The following is a 26,714-nucleotide window of genomic DNA, read 5'->3' on the forward strand; positions in this document are numbered from 1 at the left end:
TCTCCATCCATGGGATTTTCCAGGCAAGAACACTGGAGTGGGTTGCCATTTCCTTCTCCAGTGCATGAAAGTGAAAAGTGAAAGTGAAGTTGCTCAGTCGTGTCCGACTCTAGCGACCCCATGGACTGCAGCCCACCAGGCTCCTCCATCCATGGGATTTTCCAGGCAAGAATACTGGAGTGGGGTGCCATTGCCTTCTCCGATTCATTTATGTGAGTTGAACCTTTTTTATGTACATTATTTTTTAATGCACAACTGCATTATTTGTTAGATGTGGTACCTAAATATGTGTGAAATTGTTTTAAATGTTTACATGAAAAAATTTTTTTCTTATCTAGTTTGAATAATGTAAAGTTTTTGCTATTAGAGCTGTGATAACTTAAAAATGAACACCAAAGAGTTGATGTCAGAGCTTCAAAATAAGGGCTGGTATTAGAAAGGCCTGGAGCAACCCACTCCAGGATTCTTGCCTGGCGAATCCCATGAACACAGGAGCCTGGAGGGCCACAGTCCATGGCGTGGCGAAAGAGTCAGACACCGCTTAGCGACTAAACAACAAAATGGTCAACCAGCTAAAACAACGATAGAATCATAATTTCCTGGGCAGAGACATCCAAAAGCTTCAAATACGTAATTTCTTTTTTTAAGAAATATTTATTTATTCATTTGGCTGAACTGGATCTTAGCTCTGCTGCTCGGGATCTTCAGTCTTTGTTGTGGCTTGCAGAATTTTAGTTGCAGCATGTGGGGTCTAATTCCCTGACCAGGAATAGAACCTGGGCCCCCTGCACTGGGGAGTGAGGAGTTTCAGCCACCGGACCACCAGGGAAGTCCCTGAACATGTAATTTCTTAGATTACTGAGTAACTGATACACCGTGTGTCACTCAGGCTTACCCCACAGAGCCAAGATGCACCCCTGCAGGCAGAGAGTACAGTGTGAAGCCAAGTTTACTTCTTATTTTAATCAAGCCTTTTACTCTTCTCCATTTGTGCTTTTCTTAAGAACTCTTTGAGCAGTAGAACCTGTTTCTTCCCATTCATTCTCTCTTGCTTCCAGCTTTGAGGATTCCCCCAAACCCCTCACCAATATTATTCAGTCAACCAGCAACACCTTTCTCTCTTCTTTAACCTGTCCCTCAGAACTCAGGAAGGGGGCCCACAGATCACTCTTAGTCCATTCATTCATCCAACCAGTATCCATTCAGTGCCAGGCACGGAAGAAATGTTAAGGCTAAGTGGACCAATACCATGAAGTCTAAATGAAGAAGCTTACAAGGCAGTTAAGTTTCTTTCCATAGCTGGAGCTACAATTCTAGCTTCCCAATTATTGCTTGCTATTTTGCCCAGGGCTTCCCAGGTGGCTCAGTGGTAAAGAATCCACCAGTGCAGGACATGCAGGAGACACAGGTTTGATCCCTGGGTCGGGAAGATCCCCTGGAGGAGGAAATGGCAACCCACTCCAGTATTTTTGCCTGGAGAATCCCTGGTGGGCTACAGTCCACGGGGTCACAAAGAGTCGGACATGACCAAGCAACTGAGAACACAGCTCACAAACATCTTTCCCATGTCCGTGTTCAGTTTTTTTTTTTTTTTAAACAGGGAAGATGTGGTACAAGGTAAAGAACAGTGAACTGGGACCTCTAGTCTAGACTTCTAGTTTGTCGGGAACGTCTCCTCACTGGCGCTGTACTCTGCTCTGCAGTGGACATACCAGTGATTCTTCTCCTGACCACCATGTTTATCACACTTGCATTCCTGTCCAAATTTTGTCTTAAAACATGTTCCATATGTTCCCATCCTGCTGTTCTCTCCCCATGAGCCCAGGGTTTGGCAGCGAACCCTTTCTTGTACTTCCACCTACCTTCCAAATATGGCTTTGTCCACCAACTTGTCATTTTTGGCAAATTATAACAGTTATTTAAGAGATATTTGCTCATCTATATCAATCACATTGTTTCCTATGGGATTTAGGAATGTGAGCATAAAAAATCTGGCTTTATATTTTTAACTAGATAACTTCTTATTCCTACACTCTGAAATGTCTCAGATGATGCAATGTCAGCCTTATTAGTAAATGAAATCCCATTTCCCACTAGCAGGAATGTTAAGAAAAACAATGTAAATATTTTAAGTTTCTAGAGAACACAGTGTCATGTCAGTGTTGGAGAAGATACGGATTCAAGGGAGAAGAGGGGAAAGATAGAAAAGCCTAATCATTTAGGCACTAGGGAGCAACTGAAGCAAAAAAGAGATGAAAAGGAAGGTCAGAGAACTGACGATGATGATCCCAAAGAACTGCTAATAGTTTACAAGTATTAAAAAAAAAAAAAAAAAAGACTCAATGGTTTTGAGTTATGGATTTTACCTAATGATGAAAAAAAAAAAAATCTAAGAATAACTTACACAAATAGCATAGGGAGTTCCCTGATGGGCCAGTGGTTAGGACTCTGCACCTTTACAGGCAAAGGGCCTGGGTTCAGTCCCTGGTCAGGGGATTAAGGACCTGGAAGCCGAAGTGGTGCAGCCAAAAGAAAAAAAGAACAGTATAAAAAGAAACAACAAGCCGAACTACATGTCACTTAGCAAATAATCTGTCTGACTTGAATTTATTTCCTTTGCCAATGATGGAGCCAATACAGTGGACGCTTTCATGGTTTCTCTTGTCCTATTTGGATTTAATTATTTACATGGTAAGTATGCAAAAACTCAAAAGGTTTTCACACGATCTTTTTGTCCAACATTTGGTGCCCAATAAGGTAGCCATTAGACACATGTGGTTAGTATGTATAAAATACATACTGGATTTTGAAGATAATATTAATAATATCATGTAAAAGATTAATATTTTAAACTATGGAAATGATATTTTGGACACAATAGGTTAAATAAATTATCCAAATTGGTATAATACCTGTTTCTTTTTATATTTTATTCTTTTCATATTTTAAAGTACAGGTACTAAAATCTTAAAAATTAGATATATGGCTTGCATAATATTTCTGTTGGACAGGGCTCTTCTAGACATTTCAGGAGCAAAATCCTGGGAATTGTAGACCCTGGAGTTGAACAAAGCTTGTCCTTACTAGGTGAGAGTTCATGGGAACAGATAGTCAGAGAAACATGACAGGAGGCAGAAAGGTGGGAATTTCCTTTCCTAAAAAAAGAGGCCTTTGCTTAAGCTCGGCTCATGTGACCAGTATGAAAGAGGCAGGATATGAGCTTAATTCAACAAACATCCATTGAACACCTGCAAGGAAAGACTGTGCAAAGATGGGGAAATTTTAAAAATGAGGTAACCCTGCCTCCTGCCCTTACGGAGTTCACCATTTGGTGGATTTCTTGCTGCACAGCCTGTGCCTGGCTCATGTAGATAGTCTCTGTTTACTGAACAGATTAATACAAATGTCTAACAAACTCTGGAAGAGATGTAAAGCTGCAAAACTACAGACATACAATAAAACCCGTTAAAGGTCCTATATTAGCAACAGATCTCACAGCTATTAGATGCAACTAAGGACCTGGAAATAGAATTGAAAATATTTTGTTTCTGAAGTCATCTTATATGAGTAGAAGCCACTTCAGGCAATATAAATTCAAGCACCATATTAAGAGAGTGAAGAACTGCCTTGGCTTGCAAGTCCTGGTCCGAAATCTAAATCCATCCCTGAACTCCTGTATGTGCATGCTCACTTCAGTCATGTCCAACTCTCTGCAACCCTATGCACTGTAGCTCACACAGGCTCACTTGTCCATGGGATTCTACAGGCAAGAATGCCATGCCCTCCTCTGGGGGATCTTCCCAACCCAGGGATTGAACCCAGGTCTCCCGCATTGCAGGTGAATTGTTTACCATCTGAGCCACCAGGAAAGCCCAAGAATACTGAGGTGGGTGGTCTATCCATTCTCCAGGGCATCCTCCCAAGCCAGGAATCGAACCAGGGTCTCCTGCATTGGCAAGTGGATTCTTAATCACTGGACCACCAGAGAAGTCTCCCTTACATGTTTTGTTTTGGTTTTTTTTTAAACAAAGTTATAAAAATCCAACATAAACATAAAATAACTCAAATTATTTTTAAAAGGATATTAAAACCTGGAGATAGTTTGAAGAAGAGAGGAATAAGTCAAACTAATCAGAAGGCAGCAACAAAGGGTGGAAGTAGTAATGGGCCTCGTCATCCTGACTATCACAGAAATAGGGTGCAGGAATGACAGGGCGCCCCAGGCTGAGTCAGGGGCAGAGGAGGAAGGGAGAAATGAAAGACTTGGGTCCTACTGTCTCACCATGTTCTAACGAACACTGCCCACGGGACGGGAGGCTAGTAAATATATCAAAGTCTGGGAGCAGCCTGGGAAAAAAAAGCTGTATAAAGTCAGAAATCATTTATGTATGAAAGAATCTTTTATCTCCTCCTTGCAGAGACCAGGGATGTCTTTTATGCTTAGACAGACTGTGTTTGAAGAAGAAAATGCAGAACATCTGCATATTTCTTTGATCTTACATTTTTCTACAAGCCCTATTTTGCAACTTTCTTTTTTTGTCTTCTAAAATTATGCAAAGCACTTGCACACCCATGCTTTTACCAGATAGGTATCTCATTTCATCTCATTCCCTCCAAAAGCTAGGAATGGTCACACCCCAATTCTCCCAGGCTTCAAAAACTGTGCACCCTCCTGAGGGGGGGGAATACTCAAGTTCTGTGCCCCTCTTCTCTACCCAAGGATTATGACACAAGCAAATCTCTCCTGAACTCTGGTGCTCCCGGTGAGTGGTATGACTGTGGTCATATGTCATTGATTCTGAACTCCTACCCAAGCCAACTTCAATAAGCATAACTCATTTACTGAAACGTGTAAACAACCCCGGCACTGAAGCAGCCAAATGGAAAGCTGCCTTTACCACACACTCTAGAAGGTGTAATAAGGCCATGATTCTGACTTTTTGGCTTTGGCAGAGGTGGCTGGGAGGATGCCCTCCCGCTTACTTGGGAATACTAATGGCATCTGGGTTCTAGGTGGCTGCCACTGCTGTCTAGGCGAGCACTGTTGGAATCTTGGACTCTGGTAGAAATATACAGGAAATCACATTGCCAAACTTTTCTCCTTATAAAGACAGATGATCTCTCCAGGAATTACCATCCTCCCCGATCTAGGAGGGAGGAGCCACTGGGGAAGCCAGCAGGATACAACTGTGGGGAGGAATTTTAAAGCAGTTTCCTGTGGCTCCAAGGTCCAGTCACAGGGCCATTCTTTCATAACGGTGCTACATACCATGGGGAGGCTTCGATGATCACCTACAGCAAAATATAGAGGAAATGCCACTCTACACCCACAGCCCCCAGCATTTTGGCCCCAGGGACCGGTGCTCATGGAAGACAATTTTTCTGCAGATTGATGGGGTAGGGTTGGGGGGTGGGGATAGTTTGGGGATGATTCAAGCGCATTTACATTTATTGTACACTTTATTTCTATTACATTAGCTCCTCCTCAGATCATCAGGCATCAGATCCCAGAGGTTGGGGACCCCTATTCTAGAGAATTCTCTGAAAAAGTCAAGTTTATTCTCTGACAGGGAGTGGTCTATGGATGGCACATTCACTAGGAATTGGGGAGTTGGGAAAACTGTATATTCCTATACAAGCTCCCACTATTCTATTGGTCTCTTCCCTTCATATATTCAAAACAGAACAATGACTCTCTCCCTCTAACTTGATCCTCCTCTTATTAATATATTCCTGGCTCAGTGATCAATGATTATTGCTGTCTGCTCAGGGTTCCCTGGTTCCTTCTTCATTTACTCCATCTTTTACTTCCTCCTTACCTGGATTCTACTTAGGTAGCATCTCCTGCCTGCTTTGGATCTCCGCTAATGCTTCACCCACTGCAATATCCATTCAGCAAACACTCAGTATGACCCCACCCTCTGCTTGGCTCTGAGCATACAAAGGAGAACACAACAGTGTCTGCCCTTCTGGTGCTTAGGGTCGAGTTGGAGGAGACAGTGAAGATGAGGAAACAAACTACTGGGTTGGCCAGAAAGTTCCCTCTGGTTTTTTGTACAGTCTTATGGGCAAACCCAGACCTCCCTGGTGCTCTGGCGGTTGGGGACCTGCCTGCCAGTGCAGGAGGCACAGGTTCAATCCCTGACCAGGAAAGATTCCACGTGCCACGGGGCAGCCAAGCACATGAGCTGTGATGACTGAGCCCGTGCTCTGCAACAAAAGAAGCCACCGCAGTGTGAAGCCCGAGCACAGCAACTGGCGAGTAGCCCCCGCTCGCAGCACCTAGACCAAGACCACACCCAGCAACGAAGAGCCAGCACGGCCAAAATAACAGCTTTTAAAAACAATGGATCAAATAGTACATTAAAAAAATATGGAAAAACCCAAACGAACTTTTGGGCCAAGTCAACAGATGAGTATTTTATGTACGTACTTTAAAGGAAACAAAAGGAAGCTAGGCAGAGAATAATAGAAGTTGAAGGCTTCTTGGTCTTGGGTCTTGTTTATTCTACCCACCCTCAACACAACCCCCTCTCTGGTGCTTCCTGGTGTCTCTCACAGGGCTTTCCCCTCACCCCACCTCACCCCACCCTTACTTGGAAATTCAAATGCCACATACATCATCATGAAACCTTTTCTGATCCTTCCTGGTCAGCAATTCTCTTCCTCTTCCCAGTTTTTTTTTTTCTCATGGCCTCCATCTTACTCTCTACATTTGTAGTTACCTGCATATTTGCATAACCCCCAAGAAGACTGTAAGCTCTTGAAGGGAGATCCCTTTTCAACACTTTGTCTCCTCTCTACTGTATCTTAAACCAGTAGAGATTAGAAAAGTGAATAAAAAAAAAAAATTTCCCCCTCAATGTGGTTAAAACTACAACTGGCCCTATTTCTTAGGCTTGTTATGAAGATCAAATAAAACTCAAGATGTGACAGTGCTTCGAAAAAGAAAAAAGGTGTGTACCTTTGTTCAGACTGCTTTGCAATCATAATCACAGCAAACATCATTCTGGAAACCTGCCCACACAGGATGGCTAAGAGTGGAGCTGGTACAGGGACACGCAAAGCAAAGGCTGGTCATCTGGTTAAATACCAAACGCTCTGGGGCTATCCCCTTGATTTTCTGCTATCTCGGTTTTCCCATCACCTACCTTGTGATCACAGATGAAACAAGTAAGCAGACACTTGGACTTTTGCACTGGACTTTTCCATGGAACTGAGTGGCTAAGAGCCAGCCAGAACACCTAGGTTTAATTCTTGCTCTACTTCCTTGCTTCCTCCAGCAAATCACTGAACTTCTCTGCCTTCATTTCCTCATGGGGCTGTTGGAAGGATTTAATGATTAAATACAATAATGTAAAACAACACTGAAAACCCTGCCTGGTACGAAGCAAGCAAGCAATCGTTATCAAAGTTACCATAAATCCACTGTGCTTCCTGGTACAGGGCATATCAGAGGAGGTCCCTGGGAGCCAATCTTGATTGCTGGTGATGTGAGGCTGTTTACAAGGAACACACTCTGGAGGGGACATGGGAGTGGAAGGGAGGTTGGTGCAAAGGGCCGAATGGAGAAGAGGCATCTGAAGAGTCTCAAGAGTGTGGCCAAACCACGTGAGGTTCGGTAGAGAAATTTGGCAGCTCTAAGAGGCTTAGGACTGTCTTTCAAGGGAAAGCGATTCTCAAGACACTCGGAAGCGCCCTCAGAAACGAAAGGCAGAAAAAAGCCTTCCCTCGTTATTTTTGGCTTTCATTTTTTTAAGTTGTAAAAGGAGGTCGAGGACAACAGGGTTCTCTGATGATACGGAGCATTGGTTGTCAGCACTTCCTGCTGGGAGAAGTGAACCCGAGCTGTTCTTTGCTGCCTGGTGAGGAGCCAGAGGAAGACAAGAGTAATCTGAACAGGCATTCCCCACCTTTGGGGAAAGGCGGAACCCATCCCTTTTTGCAAATCCCAAACTGCCTCAGCCCACAAAAACAATTTTTCCCTCCGTCAGAAACAGACCGGGACACAATTAAGCAATGCTGTCGGGCTGGGTCAGTCACAAGTGAGTGGCCTGGAGGAAAAAGCTGCTCATGCTGTTCCCTAAAGGGGGATAAATGGCAACAAAGGGAAATGACGTTTGGAATTAGGTGGGGTCGGGGGAGGTGGGGGGGGGGGGAGAAAAGTGGCCGGCAGAGGCCTCCTTGAATAAACAAGGCTTTTCCCCAAAGGGCTCTGGGTGGAAGGCCATCAAAGCAAGCTGTCCACACTCCTCCCTGGAAACTCAGAAGAAGGCTGAGACTGTTAGCTTAGATAGGTGGCCCAGGGGTCCCTCTCAGCCAAGGATACCCAGAAAAAGCCAGAGCCTTCCCCTCAAGAATTCAGGAATGCGGTTTCCAACCCAAACAGATACTAACACTGTAGAAACAGTGCTGGAGTGTGTCCAAGCCTTCCCTTTATGTCCTTTGAGTCATTTGGAAATGGTTAACAAACGGGTTGAACACCTGGGCTGATTACCCCAGAAGGGGATTTCCAAACAGACCGTGTGCTGTAAAATCATCTCTTCCCTTCCCCAAGCAATTCAGCTCCACTTAGTCTCTGAGGTGTGCCCTGAAAGATGCCAAATTTTCTAACTCTGATTTGAGGCTTTACTGAGTTACAGCAGCAACTGCTGCTGACACAAAGGAACAAGGCGCCAAGTAACTCTGTGCTTTTTAAAAAGGTTTATTTTAAATTAAAAAGAACAGATGCCCGATGTTTCAAAAAGCCACACATTTGTGGATTTGGCTGACAAAGCCTCTAAGTTGCGTTTCATTTCTGTTCCGAGACTCAGCCAGCCACTTAGAATTGACTCACTCTCTCTGGGCCACAGTTTGGGCTGGCATCCCAACTACAGAGTCTAATATCTCAGATCTCAAATGAATCCAGGGTGTATGGGGAGAGCGGGTACCACGTAAAACAACTTTTTTTTTTTTTTTTTAGTAGCATCAACACCCACACAGCAAACCGTGGAAGGCTAGTAGGTCAAAGAGAATGAGCGAACAGTTGGCACCTGCCTGTCCCAGAGCCGCACAGCTCTAAAGGCAATGAGTAAGCAGCTGTCCAGAACAGGTTTTTGTTATAATCCGTCTTGTGAGTTCTGGTTCAGTATGCAAATACATGTAGGTTATTGGCTGCAATTCAAGCCCTCATTCTCAAGGCAAAGACTTTACCTCAAGTGACCTCTTGGCCTTGCTGGAAAGGGAGGGGCCAGGAACCTCAGCCCCTGACTACGAGACACAAAAGACTCCATTGCTTTTAGAATTTTAAAGAACATTATGTGCTTTCTTTTGTTGTCTTTGAGAATAAAGGAACAAAACACTTCACAGGTGGGAGTTCTGTGTAGCATTTCATTTACTATGTTTTGGGACTACCAGAGAAGCTTTTGATCATGCCAGTTAGAGGTGGAATGTTACTTGGCTTTCAAAAATGGCCACTAAAACTCCTGCTTAGGTTGTCTTAACCTTTTGGGAGCACATTAATAACTATTTATCAATAGAATAAACCAATCTGTGTTTTCATTTTTTCTACTTTTTGGTTGTGTTGTGTGTCCTGTGGAATCTTAGTTCCCAACCAGGGATTGGACCTACACCTCCTGCAGTAGAAGCATGGAGTATCAGCCGCCAGACTGCCAGTGAGGGCCCCCTTGTGTGTTTTTCTAACAGGAATGGGACTTTTAGTCTATTGGGGAAGACCTGGCGGACCACCAGATCAGCTTTTCCTTTTACTGTTTAAAACCTCTTGACACTTAGCAAATCTCACTGGATATTATAGATGGAGTGTTACCAATAAAGTTATTAAAAGCTGACCATTCCCTTTTTCTTCATCTACCTTCTAGACTTTTTAGCATTAACTATATAACAAATTAGAAAATGTCAACATTTAAAGCTGGTAAAGTTAGACCCTGGTGGCTTAGATGGTAAAGAATGTGCCGGCAATGCAGACCTGGGTTCAATCCCTGGGTCAGGAAGATCCCCTGGAGAAGGAAATGGCAACCCACTCCAGTATTCCTGCTTGGGGAATTCCATGGATAGCGCAGCCTGGCATGCTACAGTCCACAGGTTCGCAAAAAGTCAGACTCGACTAAGTGACACTTCTTTTTCCAAGGTTAGACAAGAATTTTCAGTTATTCATAGTAAATTTTGTGTATCTGTGCTTTGTACCTTAATTAGACTAGCTGCCCCCCCACTTTTTTGATAGGTTAAGAAGCGGATTTAGAGATGCACATCACAGACAATGCAGTCTCAAAAGGCAAGAGCCACCATGGGAGAAACACACTCCAAGCCAAAGAGTGGGCCATCCCTGAAGGCAAGAGGCCTGGAGGCCTATTTCTAGATTTGAGAAGGTTTTGGTACTACTAATCAAGTCATTAGTTCATTAATTTCTGCTTTTCTCTATTCATTTGTATATTGGATTTAGTTAATAAGTTCTTTAGAGCATATTTACTCCCAAACAAGGGAACATATGCAGACAGCATTTAAAATCCTATTTTTGAAGTGAACAAATGCAATGTTGTAAAATTCTCACGTGTAGCAAATACTGTCTTTGATGAATTAAAAAACTGCTAACATACTAACATTAACAGCTTCTTTACATTTTATCTGATGTCATCCTTAGGACAACCTGGCTATATATAATCTCTCTTTTTATAGTTGAAATCAAGGCTGAGTTAAAAACTTTCTCCTGGTCACAATATGTTAGAGGCAAAAATCTAAACCACTGTTAACAGACTAAGCACATGGAGGCAAACGGGTTTCAAAACATGGAAAGGCTTTTTGATGCTAAAAAGATTGGGGTCTCATGTTCTTCACATATGGGTCAGTCAAAACAGAGTTCACCCATTTTTAAGAGGGCAGTTAGTTGTTTTCTTTAGCTTCTTGCCTAATTTGTACTGACTGGATCGCTTTGAGTGCCAAGCCTCAAGTTGCCCTCCTAAAGCTACAGACAGCACAGAGCACACTGGGAACACAGGCCTAGCTGGTTTGCAAGGAGCGCACGTTACTCTATATACCTAACGAACTAGTGTAGTTCAGAAGTATCACTTCCAGCCTTGTCTTTTTCTGGATTTTCAGAGAACAGATAGAGGCCATTATCCAAATGAAAATAAAATTCTTTCCTCTAAGCTCTACACTCTGGGTTATGGTTATACAGAGAATACAGGGAACACTGCACGCACCTACACGGCGCTGTCTGAAGGGAGGTGCTCCTCAGTACTCGTGTATGCACCTGAATGTGTCGCCTTGTATTGTCATTGCTTGACATTCACGGAGTTGAGACAGATAAGATGCTGCAGACATTTAAGGCACAGAAGAGACTTAAACAAAACAGAGATGGAATCAAAAGAATTCCCAGGCCCCTTTTTTTATGTGCAGGAACATTAAACCATCTATTTACAAATTTTCTGGTCTCCAATCAGCTGGAATTAACTCAGGGTGTCTTTGGGATCTTGTTGTCTGTGTCTGCTTTGGTGGATTAAAGAAAGGAACCAACCAACTGCAGGAACAGAAGGGTAGCACATGGCTCCAGCTGGAATTCAGCGGGGTCACCTGAGCACGCAGTGGAGGGAAGGAGGAGAGCTGCTCTTCATTTGTTTTCAGAGCAAATTCATGTGAAAGAATGAACAAGCCGCCGTCACAAGTCAAGTGTATTATAATCACTTAGACCTTCAGCCTAAGGAACAAGGCTTTTTTTTTTGTTACCCCAAAATAAATTTATCAACAAATCCCCAAATCTAGTACAAACAGTACAGATCAGATTTGCTTTCCTCTTTCCTTTATTCAGACAAACACCAAATAAAATGCAGGTGAAGGCGATGAAAGACAACTGGAAGCTGATTTAGAGACTTACACAAACCCTAAACTAAAAAATGATAATGGTTAACCTGAGTTTACTTAAGGCATCTGGGCACCACTTTTCAAGTAAGTAACTATTGCTAGAAAGTTTCTAGGTAGGGGGTAAATGATGGTTAAGAAGTAACCTTTCCAAAACTCACAAGGCAGGTTGCTTGTCCTTTATTTAGTTTTGATCACAAAGACTATCCCAATTTTGCATAAAATCCTCTTGATACTGATACAGTATTACGGCATAAAAGATTCAAAGTGCCACTAGACCTAAGGACCAATTCTTTTAATCATAAACCATGGTGCTGGGTAATGTTTGAATGGGAACATTTGATATGGATGGTCAGATGAAAGATACCAAAATGTCAGACAGCCCATCGACTGCTGTTGCCATGAGATTCAACAGTCAACATCAGTCTGATAAGCTACCCGACAAGGTGGTACAGCCATGGAGATGTCACGACGGTAGGCAAAACAAGCAGACATTCAGGCAGGATTTGATCAAACCAACCAGGCATTTCTGGCCTGCTGAGATTTAAACTCAATTCTATACTCAATATAATGTCAGTACCAATTTTCCTAAAGGAGAAAAGTGAGACTACTTATCACTGCCCCACTCCCCCCCGCCCCGCCTGGAGCAAAATAAAATGACCAAGTTCAACCAGAAACATCCGAAAGGAAAAATCACATAAGAACAAACACTTACACTTACGAAAGAAAGAAAATTAGGTTATATATAAAAGTAAATTTCTGCTCAAATCAGAATATGTGCTGAGCTAAAAATTAATAGCTATGAGAAAGCTTGCTTTTCTTTTAAAACAGGTTATTTTTCTCTCCATGTCCTTTGATTTATATACTATAATCTCTCCTGTTTTCACAAACCAAGAATTCCCCTCCATACACCAGTACCTAAGCTGCCCTTTCAGCAGTGTGTAGCCAGCTGCCCAATTCCAACCCAACCAAGAAACACCCGGTGGTGGCCCTTTCATGCAAATAAATGAAGGCTTCAGAGACTGCGCTGCGGTGGATGTGGCAAGGCTGAATTTAGTTGGTAGAAGCTAAAAGGAAGTTTTAAAAAAAACGCTCAAGAAAATGGACACAATTTTGGAATGATCAAAGATGTATTTATAAAGTTTTTTCATGACTTCATTCTAAATATACAGAATAAAAAATGGTGTCAGCTCATTTGTAAGACACCAACAAGATTTTCCTTATACTGTCTCAAAATTGAAAGATCAGTTTCCCAAGAGGGTGTGCAATGCATCATAAAATGGCCTTTTTTCGAAGGTGGGAGAGGAAGGGTTGGGCAGGATGGCATATTAAATTTTACCATGATAGACATGCAAGACTGTTATCCAATCTAGTATAACTTATATACACTTTTGATGACTTGGAAAAACAAAGAAGTCATATTTGACAAGCCTAAAAAGCTTGAAATATTTAACATAACTTAGGAATTTTGGGGGGGGGGGTGGTGGTTGGAATTATTTAATTGTACCACGTGGGCCTTTGAAAGTAACAAATAGAAGGCCAGTTTCTGTTAACTTTGCTGCTGAACATCACATTCCATCCTAATAAAATAAAACCTGGATTGAACTGAGGGTGGATACCTTACCTTAACAAAGGAAAAGTATGTCAGTGCAAGATGGGGATTAAACTGCTTTTGGGGGCGGGGGATGGTGAATTAAAACTGATACAGGTTGGAAAAGGAAATTTTCCTTCCTGATCTGGAGTCCTCCCACTTTAAGGCAGAACCCTTCCATTTTAATTTCTGCAGTTAAAAACTTTTCCTGCTTATTTGGTTTTCTCCTTTGGGTCCAATCGCTGCTGGATTCGTTTGGCGTAACTTTGTGCCATGGAGTTAATGATGGACAGGATGAAGTAACACACCATTACAACAACCAACTTCTCAAACATCCAGGACAACCAGTTTTCTCCCTGCAGGAAGAAAGGCAGAACAACCCACGAGAAATGCTTCATTAGTTTGGTAGTAAAGAGGGAGTCATCTACCATGTTTTAACGAAAGTAATGAGAACTTGGAGCTTATAACCTAATAAACAATTAAAAAAGAAAAGTCTTATCTCTTCAGCTACCCTGAAATCTACATTCAGGCCTTCTTACCTCCAGTTATTAAAGGTTTCACTTTGTTAAAGAGAATGTTGAATATAGTTTAGAATGGGGTGTGAGGTCACTTCTTGTCTTTCACTACATAAAGTCTTTGATTAAATTCTACTATCTGAAGTCACCATGGGGATACATGTAGAGTAGCGTCAAGATAGTTTTAAATATATTCTTGTTCCAATATTAGGAGCAGCTTTTAAAACATAAATGTTATCTATTTCTGGAGTTATGTTTGGTCAACTGAGGGCAGCAAAGGGCCACATAAAGAGTTGTAAGGCCATTAAAAAAAAAACCAAACAACAACAAAAATAGCCCTATGCTTCCTTCAAGTTCCCCACTTCAGGTTATTGCTTACTCATCCTCTCCTAGTCATTTCCTTTCTTTGCTACAGAACTGTTTATACAAAAGGCAGGCTTAAAGTTTTTAAGTTCAAAGTTTAAACAGCTTTGGTTTATATATTTTTAAAAAAAGATTATTTTCCCATCAATGAAAAGAAAAGGAGAGCTAAAATGGATATTCAAATGAACTCATTAAATCCAATATTTTGTTATGTTATAAATCTTAACTTTCTAATCCACTTGGAAAGTATACTTGCTACTTATAAATAAATCATTGAAGATCAAGGTAATAACTCATTCTATATAACATATCCATTATTTTCCATTAACCCAATGCTCGTTTTGGGGAGAAGTACAAAACAAAAGTTACATTTTTCTGCTTTAGACAAAGACACATTTGCCAGTAGAGGGTACACAGAGCTTCAAACTTCTATTAAGCCTGACAAACCTCACTCTATTTGCCTAAAAATGCCAGTAAGTGCCGTGAATGTAACTGCAGCCTGAAACCGTGGGGGTGGGAAAGAGAAGAAAACCAGGGAAAAGTCTCACCTGCGGTGTGCCCATTTCGCTTTTGTGGTGAAGCTTCTGCCGCTGGGCCTCCAGGTATTCCTGGAATGGCTTCTGCAGAGACGGACCTATGCCGGGGACAGCACTGGAGGCGTGGTACAATAACCCCAGGAAGAAAGACACATTTGGGAAGAAAAGCAGGAAAGAATGTTAAAGGAAAATCCACTTACCGCCTTGACTCAAAAAAACAGGGATTAGACAGAAAGAGGAAAAAACCCAACAACAATCAGCAGAGCTGGCGAAATCCTGTGAACTCTTCCCAATGGATAAAAATTCATCCTTTCACAACCCCCTTACGGGAGAGAACTCTCTCCCACCAACATGTTTAAGAAGGAAATAGGAGCTGAGAGTCCCTTCTAGTAGAAGAGTTAGTTCTCAGAGTGAGGCGAGCTCAGCCGATGCTGCACACTGGTGTGGTACAAAGAGTAAAATGAATGACTTCTGAGAAGTCTCACATTTATCACCACCAGTTCCTGTAAGAACTGGTTTGAACCGATTAATAAGGAAATGACTTATGCTTGTGTCATCCCTGGTTGAAAAAGAAACTGCCCGCCCTCTCACTGACTTGTCCCATCTTCTCAGAGGAGGCGGTCCTTTCTCAATCCAAGTCCTTATTAGGACAATCTGTGCGTCATCCTTATCCAAAAAGAATGCATTAGCAAATTTGGGAGGCACCTCCTACCAGTCAGAAGTCAGTGATTAACAAAGGAACAAAGAAGGAACTATGAACCTTGAATCACATCGTGGTTTTTGGTGGATGGCTTACATAGAAACTACACAACATTACTAAACAACTTGCTCTGAGATGGCTGGGATAGTGATCCCTGATAAGCGGATGGACTCAGAGCTCCCTCTCACCTAGAATGTGTGCAGGCAGTGCTGTTAAACCGGTTTGGCAACTGGAGCTACCAGGCTCCCGATTTAGAAATGCTTGTAGGCATTTTAAAAAACGGTAACTTGGGGCGACTTAGAAAACCAAACATCTCTACTTTCTATAACCTCTATTTTCTCATCAGTCATAATAGGGCCGAAAGCTAAATGAGCCGTCCTTTTCCTGGGGCCAGCAAAGGGTATTTTCTGTATTTGCACCAGTGCCTGAGGTTCTCCTCTTTAAGCAAGTATTAATGTCCCCACCTTTTTTCTAGAACAATTTCAGTTGCTGCTTTCTCTAACAAAAAGCAGGAGTACAGAAGAGAAATTTCTTGCTACTATATTTACCAGAGGGTAACCAATACATTGTCCTGGCTGACACTTTTCTCTGGTCTGTTAATGATCAACCAACAAGCCCTTAATAGAGTCCTTATTTTATATCCAAACTGTAACTGGAACTATGGGGAGAGGAAAAAACTGCAAGAAGTGGTCAATGGCCAAGAACTCAAATCATTATTATATGGATTCAAAAACACACACCCGCGCGCGCACGCACACACATGAACTCATTTGCGAACAACAGAATTTATAAATCAGTAATAAATTTCTCAATTTTTTGGTACAGAAGACACATTCCAAAGAAACTGAAGGGAGAAAAGAGAGACCAGTGTGGGGTGAAGCTGTTTAAAAAGTCCTTTAAGGAATACTGAAAGATATGTTAAAAGGCCTGAAGAGATATATGTAGTAGGGGCAGTGACTTGCATGGATGATTCCAGAAGACCCATAAGACAGACCTCAAAGATGAAGTCTCCTTTCCTCTCACAGCCTTCTGTGTGGCCTCACGTGAGTATGGTAAACCAGAAGAGCGGTCTCTGAACTCTGTTGCTGTTTTTCGGTAATGACTTTTCTACAAAGGAGCAACAACAGCACAAACTTTCTCTTTAAAAGAAAGACTTTCCTTGGGTAGTTCTTTATATAACGCATGAAAGAATGCAAATAGCTCATCCACTTACACTTGAAATAAACCACAGAAATATAAAAAAAAATCCAATGAAATAAATGCATAAGAAGACTGGCTTTGAAGATTGCAGATTTTTAAGAACTTTTCTTCAGAAATTGATTCTTTTTGTTTTTTTTGCCTGGTGCACAGCTTGCAGGATCTTAGTTCCCTGATCAAGGACTGAACCTGGCTCCACTGCAATGAAAGTGCCAAGTCCTAACCACTGACCAACAGGGAATTCCCAGACATTTATTCTTTCACCCTTAATAACAATACCTTGTATCATCATTTTAAACTCCCACGGGTGGCTAGTTAAAAAAAAAAAACTTATTTAGTGAGACTGAAATGATTGTAGGTTTATTTGAACAGCTAGGATATACAAGCAACGACTTGAAAATTCCCTTTTTGATGTCCTTCAAGAGCTGGGTTCTATTATGTGTATCCTGTTTCTTCCGACCTCTAACTTCAGACCAAAGCTCAGCAAAACTAAGGCTTACAGTTTTCCTCAAATCATTCTTGGGTTCTAGGGTCAAGTCCTTATTTAAAGAGAAAATTAAGACTCAAGACCCCATGTTAGAAAGGTTCTACTTTGCTGTTGTTGAGGGAAATGAGGAAGGGACTAGCAACAATCATTCTAAATTCCTTTCAAAATAACTGAAAAGCATAAGTGATTTGCCATTGTAAGTCCATTAAGGGCTACTCTTTTGGCCGATAGAGAATATACGTTTACATGATGCGTAACTTTCAAAGAATTATCCTGGGCTAATAAAGACGTTAATTTTTCAAGGTGCTATGTTATTACATGCTTTAGAGTTTTGGGTGGTGGGATGGGAGATTCAGTTTTTTTTTTTTTTTTTAAATTTTATTTTATTTTTAAACTTTACATAACTGTATTAGATTTGCCAAATATCAAAAAAAAATATGGAACGCTTCACGAATTTGCGTGTCATCCTTGCGCAGGGGCCATGCTAATCTTCTCTGTATCGTTCCAATTTTAGTATATGTGCTGCCGAAGCAAGCACTGGAGATTCAGTTTTTTATAAGATACTAGAAACACTTGAAAGTAGAAGTTAAAAGTCTTTTATAGCAACATATTGATCAAAACTATTATGAATAAGTGCCACATGATCCCAATAAATCTAAAAAGTTAACATATTTGAAATCTAGGTAATAAATGTTACATAATGAATTATTAGTCAAGTCCTCAAGTTTTTAAATATATGCCTCAAAATCTTAGTTTTAATTTTTTTATGTCTATAAACAATGGCTTAGGGCACACATGCCTCAGCTTATACAAAGCACTCTTATACTAGAGTTTTCTAAATTAACACTAAAGCTCTTTAAGTAATAGACTAGATAAAAACTGAAATTATAGCTTTTACTCTTAACATGCATTTAAGGAAAACAAGAATGCCATCCCCATGACCTCATCCCTCAAGTTATTTTCAAGCAGCAGAAGTAAGAGCCCATTCTAGAAAAAAAAAAAAGAGTCCATTCTGACATTCAGGATTAATTTAAGGTACACGCATGAAGAAAGGAGGGAGGAATAACCTGCAACACAGTTGAGTGTCTTTTTATAGTTGGCTTAGGAAATAACTTAAATGCCTTTTCTGAAAGCCATTAAATTCAGAGGACCTTGTGCACCTGGCTAAGGACTCTCATCTCAGCCCATAGTGGGTGGGTAAGATGCTGCAATTAGGTGCTGATTAAGTTCAAAGTATTGTTATTCAATACTATTTTCCAGTCAGTGGTTGTATTTAAATATACTTAAACTAGCCTTGTAAACAGCCATTTTCTCTAGGTGACAAAGCCTTAAAGAAAAAAGAAGGGAAAACAAAAGCAAGAATAAAATTAATCTCATCCACTTTTCCTTGCTGTAGACCTTTCAGCATGGTGGGTAAAAAAAAACCTTGTGTGGACAGTAATACGTTGATATTTATTTCTTGACATACAAAAACACTTTTCAGATAATATAATCATGAAGAAACAAATTTCCAACAAATTGTTTAAATGGAAATATTTTTGAACTTAATAAAGAAAGAAAGAAATCCTCAGAAAATGCAAACAAGAGAGGAGGAGAAAAGAAATCCACAGAAGTCTAAACCCACCCAGAGCTCAAAAGGAGTTTCATGGGAACAATATTCTGCATGCTTATATACCTAAGTATATGTTAAAACAGAAACAAGACAAACTTCTCTGCAAAATTCTGTCAAGGGCCCTGACCAATATACAAACAAAATCTATTATTTTTCTCTAGTTTTTAAAGCATATATGTAATTCCATTTTTGGAATCACTTATCTGATAAGAAATCTGTATCTTAAACTCTCCCCATATCAACTCATTATAAATAAAGGTCCCACAAAAAAACCAGAAAAATCTTCCAGAAGAAGCATCACAATCAGCAGAGGTAGCATAGAGTGGGTGATGTGATTACTCCGGTTTTTCACAATGCTTACATTTTCATTTGTTGGTTAGTCATGAGCATATACACCCATTCCAAAAATTCATAGGTCATTGTTATTCGGTTTTCAAGGAACTTACTTCAAACTGTGTTACTTTCAAACAAACTGGTTCACTAGATATAAAAAACATACCATTTGATTTACTTTGAATCTCTTTTCCATCATGGACATAGTCATCAAACTAGCACTTACTATTTAAAAGACCTGAAATCTTCATGTTCATGGTTCTTTTTGGATTTTTCCAGCCAGATGAGTTTTTTCTTTTTTTTTTTTACTATAATTAAGTGCCATCATAAAACTGGGGCACAGTGCTTAATAACACAAGAGTAACAAACTTTAAAAAAATTGATTAGTCTTGTTTAGCTCTATTTACACAGTGCCTATGTGAAGGTTAAGCAGTTGAAATGCCTAAGGGAATTAAACAGTTATTAATAAAGTAAAGTTCTAATATAAGCTCTACTTTCTTGACCACTTTTTTTGAGGACCTTAGCATTGATGTGATTGTGTATGTCATATCACTGGCTCCAATATACTGGAAACTGTCTGACATGGATTCCAAGTAAGGCTAAAGGGCAATATACCTTTGTTGTTCCTAGAAAAAAAAAAAGGTTTTAAAATTAAGAAACATTTCTTTAAACCTTTACCTCACTATTTGTGCAGTACTTTGAGGCTGATTTATTTAACATTCTTCTGATGATTAATTAGAACATCTAAGTAACATTCTCAGGGTGTGATTAGTTAAACCACTGAAAGCTTATGAATGTGAGAAAATGTTTTTATAAGACACAGTTTAGGGGTAGTATTAAAAGAAAGGGAAAAGAAGAGTTTGATCAAGTCTACTGCTGCTACAATTTAGACAGCACAATAGTCTTTTGAAGTAGCCTGTTTTTTGATAGCACCAAAAGCAGCTTTTAAAGGCAGAGAAGCCTAGACCAATGGTCTGTGAACATTTTTGATATATGGATATTATTCATGCAAAGAGTAAAATGTATAAATACAAATTTAAAAGGATAAAATACAGATGAAACATTAAACAATTTTAAATGTCTCATTATGATGACTTTCATGCTATCTTTAGCAAATATTTCTGATTAATGGGGCATAGAAAAGACAATAAATTGCAGCATGTCCCCTGTAAGCCCCTTTTGTACTGAGAACTCCTACTGTTATCCTGGGCTTCCCTGGTGGCTGAATGGTGAAGAATCCGCCTGCCGATACAGCAGATGCAGGTTCAATCACTAGGTCAGGAAGATCCCCTGGAGGAGGATAATAGCAACTCATTCCAGTATTCTTGCCTGGGAAATCCCAGACAGAGGAGCCTGGTGGGCTACAGTCTATGGGGTTGCAAAGAGTCAAACACAACTTAGCAACTCAACAACAACACTCCTTCCCTGTACTTGTAATACCTAATTTGTGATCTTCTGACATATGGATTGAGGGAGTGCCAACCAGACTGATGGTAAGCTATATCCTCCATGGATGTATAACCATAATTATGTCTATTTGTAGAACCATAATAATGCTATTTACATTACAAAAATACACAAAAAAAGGAAATGACAAAGATGAAAATAAATATAAATATAAGTTTTATTTTAGTCCCACCAATGGTGGAGACCACTGGAATAGACCAGGGAACTGAACTGCAAGGGGTACAAATACTATATATATACAAATATATATATATATATACACACACACACACAAATACATATACAAATATATATATAAAAAACTTTACCTGTTCCCAAAAGGTCAAAATATCTTAAGGTTTAGTTAGCAGAACAACTCAGTGTAAAATTGTTAGGCAACATATTAGAGAAAAAAAGAAAGCTATTTCTACAAAGATCCAGACTAAGGCTCTCTTTTCTTTTGCCCTTCCATGCTTTAGAGTGGCTCTTAAAGACCACTGTAAAGAGGACCTTTAAGAACCTAGACAGCCAGACCTCAAGAAACTGAGATTTGTGCCCACAGTTAAACTTATATTTGTTTTAAATGAATATTAGAGTTTTTAGAATTTTCTTGACTGAGTGAGGATCACTGTATGTAAATCAATAAATCAAATTTATCCTCTGACTCCAGAGAATTCCTCTATCAGTTGAGATTTGGCCTGGGAGCTGAGAAGTCCTAAACAGACTCTTCTAGACAGAAGCTACAGACTCTTCTGCTAAAGAGATTAAATTTTATAATTAAGGTACTATGCTGTGCTTAGTCGTTCAGTGGTGTCCAGCTCTTTGCGACCCCCTGACTATAGCCCGTCAGGCTCCTCTGTCCATGGGATTCTCCAGGTAAATATACTGGAGTGGGTTGCCATGCCCTCTTGCAGGGGATCTTCCCAACCCAGGTATCGAACCCAGATCTCCTGCTTTGCAGGCAGATTCTTTACTGTCTGAGCCACCAGGAAAGCCCAATTAAGATACTAGTAGGATATATTTTCTGGAGAAGGAAATGGCAACCCACTCCAGTGTTCTTGCCTGGAGAATCCCAGGGATGGGGGAGCCTGGTGGGCTGTCGTCTCCAGGGTCGCACAGAGTCGGACACGACTGAAGTGACTTAGGATATATTTTCAGGGATGAAATAAAAGCCCATCCGTACCCCATCTCCATTACATGCTCATCTGTCTTCTGAACAAAAGAGGCAATGACAGTAAAGCAGAAGTTCAGTGACAAGGTGGACTAGCAAGTCCCTTTCTTGATAACAGTCTTCTAAGTAATTCTTTGTTTTCAGAAATGTGCGCATTTTAGTCAAATGCAGTAGAATTGAACACCACTCCTCCATAACCATCCCCCCCTCACCCCCGCCCCCGCTGGGCAGTGAGGCCAGGATCTAAACAGGCTTAACGGTTAGTATTTTAATGAGTTGTCATTTCCTGTCTGATAAAGATTCTCACAGTATTTAACCACCAGTTTCCCTGGGGCCCGACCAGTACTAGAACTCTATTCATAGTGACTCAGAATGGATCTCAGGCTCCTAGCCTGATTCAACAATGATAGATTGCCCTACAAATGAAAACACACACACACCACCAAAACCCCCCCCCCCAAAAACAAAACCTTTCTTTCCTCCTAAGGTAGACTGCTCAGGAGATGAAGCAGGCAAGGCAAGAGGGGAGGTAGTTCATCAAACAATCTTTCTGAAGAAGCCAAAGGCCATCATGCTAACATTCATTAATATTTATAGCCTTCTAGTCCTCAGAGATTAGAGAAAGAAAAAGAGAAACAAACTGATCTCTAATTAACCCAGGAATATGACAAGTAAACGAACTGGTGTCAGCTGCAAATCAACTTATATTTAACCTAGTAAAACTGAGATCCAGTAATACTAGGTGACTGAAATGAAAGTGTTAAAATCTAGGGCTTTCTCATATACATAAGTTTGAGTTGATAGTCTCTGGCACCATCTAAAATTCGTTGTGATTCAACCTCAGGATTTGGGATTAAAACATCTTGAGTTTCATTCACAGCTGTGCCCCTTTCAAATTATTAAAACCTCTTTTGTACTCAAGTTAGTCTATTGTGTGCTGAGTAGAATTATAAACACTTGACACCGTCAGTTTCTTAGCTGCTGTGTAGAAGGAAGACCACTGCTTTATCGAGAAACATCAGGTGTATGGTTTCTACTGCCTCACAGCATATTTCTATCACCAGCGTCTTTCAAAAAAAGTAATTGGCAACTGCACTTGCTTTTGAACATTTGGAATTGTTTTCTATGAGAATCAGAAAGAAAGTAATACCTCCTTACAATTAGCAGCTACTCTTTGAAATACGCTATCATTAAAGGGAAGCTTTTGAAAACAAACCTCATTTCGGAATGTAGACATGAGCAACAGAAGCCAAACAGGCATTTACGTTAATGAATGAGGCCAGAGCTAAAGAAGTGGTCTATGAGAACCAAGTAAAGTGATTGGCTGCCAAACAAAACCCTGTTAAAAATCAACTGATTTCAGTTACAGAAAATGACAGACTGATGGTAGCTTTATATGGTGACAAATTCATCTGTGGCTGGCTGAATCCACTGAGTTCTAAGAAAGAAAAGAAATCAGCAACAGGAACCCACAGACCCAAAGGTCAAGAACAAAGAATAGTTTGTGGAATTTTAAACTTAAGATGAAATAGCATGGAACCTCACTGGCCTTTATATCATGATGGTAAATGGATTAAAAAAAAAAGTGACTATTGACAGGAATTTAATCTCATCAAGAAAAATCTAGTTACTCCAACCATTAGGCAGAAAATCACTAAATGCAGTACATAACCTCAAAAAGAAAAGCCAGGATCTCTGACCTCAATGAACTTCATCCATAAGGGTGATTAGAGGAATAAGGGGGAAAAAATGCATTTAAACCTACAGTACCAACCCCAGTAGGTTTCTCAAAATAACCCCGGTAGCACCAAGTTTCAGCAGTGCCAGGCTGATACAAGTGTGAACAAGGAGACCGGCTAGAAAGAACTCATGCCGGCCTCTTGTCACATGAGGCAGCCTTTGGGAACCAGCTCTCTCGTCCAAATCTCCAACTTCAAGCAGATTTCTTCATTGTCTTCTACAGAGCTATCTCAATGTCCCTCTTCTCTACCTCAAAAGATTTGGAAATCTTCATTCCAGCCTTTGAAGGAAGAAGTGGTTAAGGAGGATAAATCAATCCACTCAGGCTTTTGATCCTATCTCCTTACATTTCTTACTATTTACATGAATTTGAATACGTTTCAGTTTCCCATGAAGCCAGTGATAACACCCTACAGATTTTATTATGCAGTTTCATAAAAATATGTAAAGCATCTGGCAGAGTTCTTACTAAATGCTAATATCCAACCCATGTCCTTCCTTTTTTTTTTCATTTGTATTTTCCATCTCTAGCTTTTTACTAGAGTATTTCCCTCAACCTAAAATATAGAGGTCTCCCCTAATAATGAATAAATGAGTTCAATTAGTCAACAAATATTTATAGAACACTTAAAAATGTGTCAGGTGTGACCTTGGCCTGACTTTTTCTTTACCCACAATGTAGTCTGATATAACTGGGTTTCAGTATTCCTCATTCTACTGAAATGCTCTAATTATGGTTAATATTAACTTCCTAATACAATGTCCATTTCTCACTTTACAGTCTAACTCCAGAGATCCTGCTTTAACCTTTCACTATCCTGCCTCCCCTGTATCTATAACAAAAATACAAAGGAGTTAAAAGTCAAAAGAGAAGATAAACTACAGGAAGAGGACATGAAGAGGAAGGAGTATTCTACCTGAAGTATAGAAGATTATATATATTAAAGTCAGTATGTACAACTGAGTCTCAGCAGCTGGGGCCTTAAAAATCTCTGTATCCTCTTCCAGTTAATACAATTATTTGTGTTCCACACTTCCATAACTTAGAAATTTCTGAGTATCTTACAATGGTCAAAAAAAGTCAAAGAGAATTGAGTATGCAAACCATTATATTTTAAAATGAAAGGACAGATTTTTTTTCTGTAGAAGAAAAAGTCCAGGCAAACAGCTCATTCTGACCACCTGTCACAGAGTAAGCAACAAGAAACAACATTAAGATTCAAGCACTTAATTACTCTGGTTAAAATGATCTCTCTTGCCACAGGCAAGTCCGACTCTGAGGTCAAACGTCAAGTTAACTCAGAAATAGGAGACAGCAGAGCATGGAACATTCTGTATCTGGTAAAAAGTCTCTGCTCCAGTCAACCCCATCCCCCGAGTTCAATGAGTGAATTATGGAAACTTTCTTGTGTGGTGAAACTGGGGACTCTGTCTTCCAATAAGACCCTGGCAACCGAACAATGAGCCAATGATCTGCTTATGGTTTGTTACGAGTCATACTCTTGATGTTATTTTCTGGGAATTCTCATCCTCTATTTCGTGAGAATACCGGAACATGTCATCTTAATCATGATTTTAAAGTTAGACTTTGGTCATGCTCTTTAAGAAATAGGTCCAAGTCTTTCATTGGAGAAAATCTAAAATTAAATAAAAATTAAGTTTAAAATCTTAAAAAAAAAAAAAGGCTGTAACAAATGGAAGGCCTTTGAAGCTCCAAAGTTCCCTGACTCTTTGGTTCTGTCCTCTGACTTACTTCAGCTTAGGATACAAGAGAGTGAAAAAAAATCCATCATATGCTTAATCTTTTTTCAGATCCTTTTCTTTGTCCTCTTGACAAAAATACCAAAAACCAAAAGGCTTTTTCAAGGCTATTACCTTTTTCTAACCTTTCAGAATATGTTACTGACATTATATCTGTTCAGAGTTTCATATATAACTAGATAAACCCTTTGATTTAGGAGTACATAACAGGGATATCTTTCCTTAAGCCTACTGATACTAACGGTTACTTTCCAGAACTGTGCAAGAAATAAATCTACAAATAACTATTTCTGGTCAAGGGAGGGGAATTATTTACCTTTAAAATTACAATAAAGTTTGGAGGTAGGGCTTATATGCTCTCTGGGACCTTAGGACTATCATACCATGACATGCTATACTAAAAATACCACAGGTCAAAGGCATACTTATTATGTAGCTGGGCCATTTCATAGTCACACTAAGACTAGAGCCATTTGTGGAAGAGATATTTCTTTCAGCCATCAGTACAGCATTCAAAGCTGTATAAAACTGATAAGAAATCTCACCACCAGAGATGTAACACTCAACTCTAAATGATTATTCCCTTGCCAACTGGGGAGGTGAGTAGTCTGACATGGCAGGCCACAGGTACACCTGCCTAGACAAAATTTGACCCCAGGCAAAACTAACTTATCAAAACTAAGAGTCATCTTGCTTATGTCCAATCTCTTTTTTATCCACCTTCTCCTGCTTCCGAGTTCTCCCTTTAATCATACTCTAGGCTCTACTACTTGCTCACCTATCTTGCACTGAGAAATGCTCATAGAAGCATTTCTCAAATGCTTTTGTTCAAAGCAGCAAAAAAAAAAAGGAAACATTTCCCATTTCATCAATGGGAGAGTGGATGAACAAATGGGCTAATAATATACAATGGTCAAAATGAACAATTTTTTTTTCAGGGACAAAGTTTATTACCAGGGACATAGCACAAAAAGTGGGAGAGCACACAGAGAAACTGTTAGAAGCAAGGCAGAGACACACACCCTGAGAGCGAGGGTGTGGGCGACACCCCTTGGTGAGGAGGAACCCAAAACAAACGATTTCAGCAGCACACAAAAATATTAGCACCATAACAATAAGCAAAAAGTCTCAAAAGATTACATATAGTCTGATACACGTTATTAAGTTAAAAAGACTACAATAAAAAATTATATGAGTTATTTATAGCCACTCTGAGTCCACATCCTTATCAATAAAAGAAAGGAAAATACTGATCATATAGGACTGCAATTAGAACTAAACAGTAACCACAATTGTGTGTGAAGTGTTCACGGTGTTTAATAAATAGTACTCTCAAGAATTACTTGTAAACTCTTTGATGAAAAACTTTGTCCTGGTAAAAGGCGTTTTACTCATCAGAGAGTAAAGAAACG

At 40.1% G+C, this 26,714-nt stretch overlaps 1 protein-coding gene and 1 non-coding gene across 8 annotated transcripts in view; both read right to left on the reverse strand.

Moving 5' to 3' along the window:
* Positions 1-12,961: 12,961 nt before the first annotated feature.
* VMP1 (vacuole membrane protein 1) overlaps positions 12,962-26,714 on the reverse strand; it is a 125,672-nt gene continuing 111,919 nt past the window's right edge. For all 7 annotated transcript variants that reach the window (XM_006065431.4, XM_006065433.4, XM_006065432.4 and 4 more), the window contains 2 exons: positions 14,868-14,970; positions 12,962-13,797 (listed from right to left, as the gene is read on the reverse strand). In XM_006065431.4, the coding sequence (XP_006065493.1) occupies positions 13,654-13,797; positions 14,868-14,970 (247 nt within the window). In that variant the 3' untranslated portion in view covers positions 12,962-13,653. The remainder of the gene's footprint in view (positions 13,798-14,867; positions 14,971-26,714) is intronic.
* Positions 17,671-17,777, reverse strand: LOC123332989. The gene has a single exon (XR_006550218.1). It is a non-coding gene; the product is annotated as a U6 spliceosomal RNA (small nuclear RNA).

Source organism: Bubalus bubalis, chromosome 3 (genome assembly GCF_019923935.1).
Source record: "Bubalus bubalis isolate 160015118507 breed Murrah chromosome 3, NDDB_SH_1, whole genome shotgun sequence".
NCBI classification, from domain to species: Eukaryota; Metazoa; Chordata; class Mammalia; order Artiodactyla; family Bovidae; genus Bubalus; species Bubalus bubalis.